A 3,279-nucleotide genomic window follows, 5' to 3' on the forward strand; every position below is an offset into this window, starting at 1 on the left:
ATGGATGGTTTGTTCAATCAGAGCAGGGGTAAAATGAGCTTGCACTCTCCCACGCTGACTGTGGGAGAATTCAAGGTACCCAATATGTATTCTATATATCAAAATTATACAGACAAATGAAAAGCAATCTTCCTGACTGTTCATAGATATATGTGCTCAATAGATGAAATATTTTCATGAGATAAACACACAAGCAGTGGGAAACACCCAGAGTTATTCTTAGGGAAGAGATGAAGCTCTTAGGGAAGAGATGAAGTGACTCACGAGAGAAATTACAGACAGAAGCAACTGATTTCCATAGCCAGTAACTCAATGGCCTTGCCAAAAGGGGCTCCCTAACAGAGTATCACTCATCTGGTAGATCAGCCTATTGAACACTAGTTATCCTGTTGTATCTCCATGGTCCTTGATAAGCCATCTTTCAACCCACCCACAGAAGCAAATGCTTCCAGGTAGATGAATAGTGAGCATGATGCAGACCTCTATCAACTGGACTACAGACTAAAGTATCTGTATTTATTTATATCTTGCCAAGAGTAGTTGATTTAAATTTTTGCAAGTCTCATATTCTTCCATAAATTTCTGAGACCTCTTCACTGATACCCACGTTCAGGTGGTCTGGATAGTTATCCCTAGCATACAAATGGACTTTGAGAGCCCATTCCACATAGAGGGATACTTTTCAACCTAAAACCTAAACACACAGGGGAGGGCCTAGGCCCTGCTCCAAATGATATGGCAGACTTTGAAGATCCTCCAATGGAAGGCCTCACCCTCCCTTGGGACAGGGGAGAAGGGGAGGAAGAGGGAATTGGGATTGACATGTAAAACAAGTTTGTTTCTAATTTAAATAAAAAATAGAAAAAAATAGTCTCCCATTGGTCTCTGCAAAACTCATTTAAGATTTCCTTCTCTGTTTTGTAGGTTTGGTATGTATATAGGATCTGAGTGGTCTTGTCTGAGTAATGTCCTTTACACTCTCATAAGCTGCTGTACCGGTAAACAGATACTAACTTTTAAAGATAAAGCATAATTTTTAGCAGTGTAAACCTCTTCTTGTAAAAAGTCACACAAAGACTTAAAAAAATTTTTCTAAGGGCATTTATATTCCCTTCTTATCTAGAAAAAGAAACTTTTTTGTTTACTGACTTGGTTTCACTGAGGGAATTTCATGTATAGCAGAAATCTGCTGGTGTTGTGGAAGAATTAAGCATAGATCAGAAGCCCCTAAAAATTAGACTGTGTGGGTAGCAACCACTTTCCCAGGACTCTCCTCAAGGCCCCACTGACCTCCTTATTTCTCAGGCTGTAGATTAGGGGGTTCAAAGTTGGGGTGACAACAGTGTAGAAAACAGAGAGGATGCTTTCTTGTTTGGGACTTATGTAGGAATTGGGTAAGATATACATGACTGTGAGAGCCCCATAGTACAGCCCCACCACAGTCAAGTGGGAAGAGCAGGTGACAAGGGCTTTCTTCCTTCCTTCATTTGAGGGCTTGCTGAGCACTGTGAAAAGAATTAATGTGTAGGAAGCCAGGATGGCAGCAAGAGGGGGTATTAGGAAGGCCACACCCATTACATAAACCATGAGCTCATATGTGGAGGTGTCTGCACAAGCCAGTTTCAGCAATGGAGGGATCTCACAAAATAGGTGTTTGATCTTCCGGGATTTGCAGAAGGGATATTGCATGGTGTGAATGGTATATCCTAGAGCACTCAGGAATCCCAGGATCCATGATGTGGCTACTCCAAGCCAGCAAATGCTTGGCCTCATGAAGATCATGTAGTTCAGAGGATGACAAATGGCAACATACCTGTCATAGGCCATGAAGGCCAGAAGGAGGTCCTCTGCACCACCCAGTGTCAGTGCCAGGAAAATCTGAAGGGCACAACCCCCTAAAGAGATAGTGTTGTCTTTGAGCAGAAAATCCATGACAGCCTTGGGAATGACAATTGATGTGATAAAGAAGTCCATGAGAGAGAGCTGCCCAAGCAAAATGTACATGGGCACATGGAGTTGTGCATCCACGGTGATGACCAGGAGCAGCAGTCCATTGCTGGTCAGAGCCAATATGTACAGGACTGTGATCACGGCACAGAGCAGTTCAGGATAGCCACTGTCATCCAGAATCCCCACCAAGATGAAGGCATTTCCCAGGGTGGAGTTCCAGGGCTCCATTTTGTGTCATTTTTTTAGCTGTCAAAATAAGATGGTTCACATAAGTTTTGCTAATATGGGCCTTGGTTTTATAACAACAGAAAATTTCACTCAGGATACTCAACATGACTCCAGTAAGATGACATTTTTCCTACTAGTAAATAGCTTTACTTCTTGGTTTCCAAATTTCTAATTGGTAATTCTATCTTGAATAAAGATTCACCTAAGTGGAAATCACTACCACAGCAGTAATTTAAAAATACATTGTAATCTGATGAAAATATTATGAAAGAAAATCTGAAGAAGTATCTTTCTAGGCAATTAATAAAATACCCCAAAATCCCTTTGGTTGGTGCTTTTAATATTCCATTTTGCTTTCTGCATAGACATAAGAATTTAAATTAATTCAAACATGAAATTCTCAGCTGATACAGAGATGTGACTTTAATAAATTAATTCCATTGCTTGTCCTCATTTCTGTTTTCTTATTCAAGATAGGGTTTCCCTGTAGCCCTGCTACCCTGGAACTCACTCTGTAGATCAAGTTGGCTTCTAACTCACAGAGATCTGCCTGCCTCTGTCTCCTGATTGCTAGGATTAAAAGCATGAGCCATCACCACCCAGCTTTTATGTTCCTTAGTAAGATCTTTCTATGTAGTCCAACAAGAACCTTGTCTCAACCTTTGCTAATGTTTATGGTTTAATAAAGCTTGTCTGAAGGATCAGAATGCAAAGCTATCCACAGTCATAGAAGCTGGGCAATGGTGGCATACACCTTTAATACCAGGACTCAGGAGACAGATGGAGATAGATCTGTGTGATTTCAAGGCCACCCTGGGCTATATGAGAGTGAATCATTCTAAAAGAGTAACAGGGATCACACCTTTAATCCCAGCTCTAAGGAGAGGTATATAAGGAAGAAACAAAGGGTCTCATATGAGATTTAGTTTCCAGTCACAAGGAAGACAAAATCTTCATTTCAGCCTTGGTAGAGGTTAGAGCTACTGACTGGTTGCTTTAATTCTGATCTTCAGCTTGAACCCCAATATCTGCCTCTTTTTTCCATTATTCACATTACACTTTGCAGTGCTGGCATTTTAAGTATGCATCAAACTGTCCATC

The 3,279-nt window shown here is 40.9% G+C and overlaps 1 protein-coding gene across 1 annotated transcript; it reads right to left on the bottom strand.

The window, feature by feature from the left end:
- Positions 1–1,227: 1,227 nt before the first annotated feature.
- On the bottom strand, positions 1,228–2,178 carry LOC100764228 (olfactory receptor 2AG1). Its single transcript, XM_027404994.2, has one exon. It carries the CDS (start codon positions 2,176–2,178, stop codon positions 1,228–1,230), a length of 951 nt encoding a protein of 316 aa, XP_027260795.1.
- Between the last annotated feature and the right edge of the window lie 1,101 nt (positions 2,179–3,279).

This window comes from Cricetulus griseus, chromosome 3, assembly GCF_003668045.3.
Source record: "Cricetulus griseus strain 17A/GY chromosome 3, alternate assembly CriGri-PICRH-1.0, whole genome shotgun sequence".
NCBI lineage: Eukaryota > Metazoa > Chordata > Mammalia > Rodentia > Cricetidae > Cricetulus > Cricetulus griseus.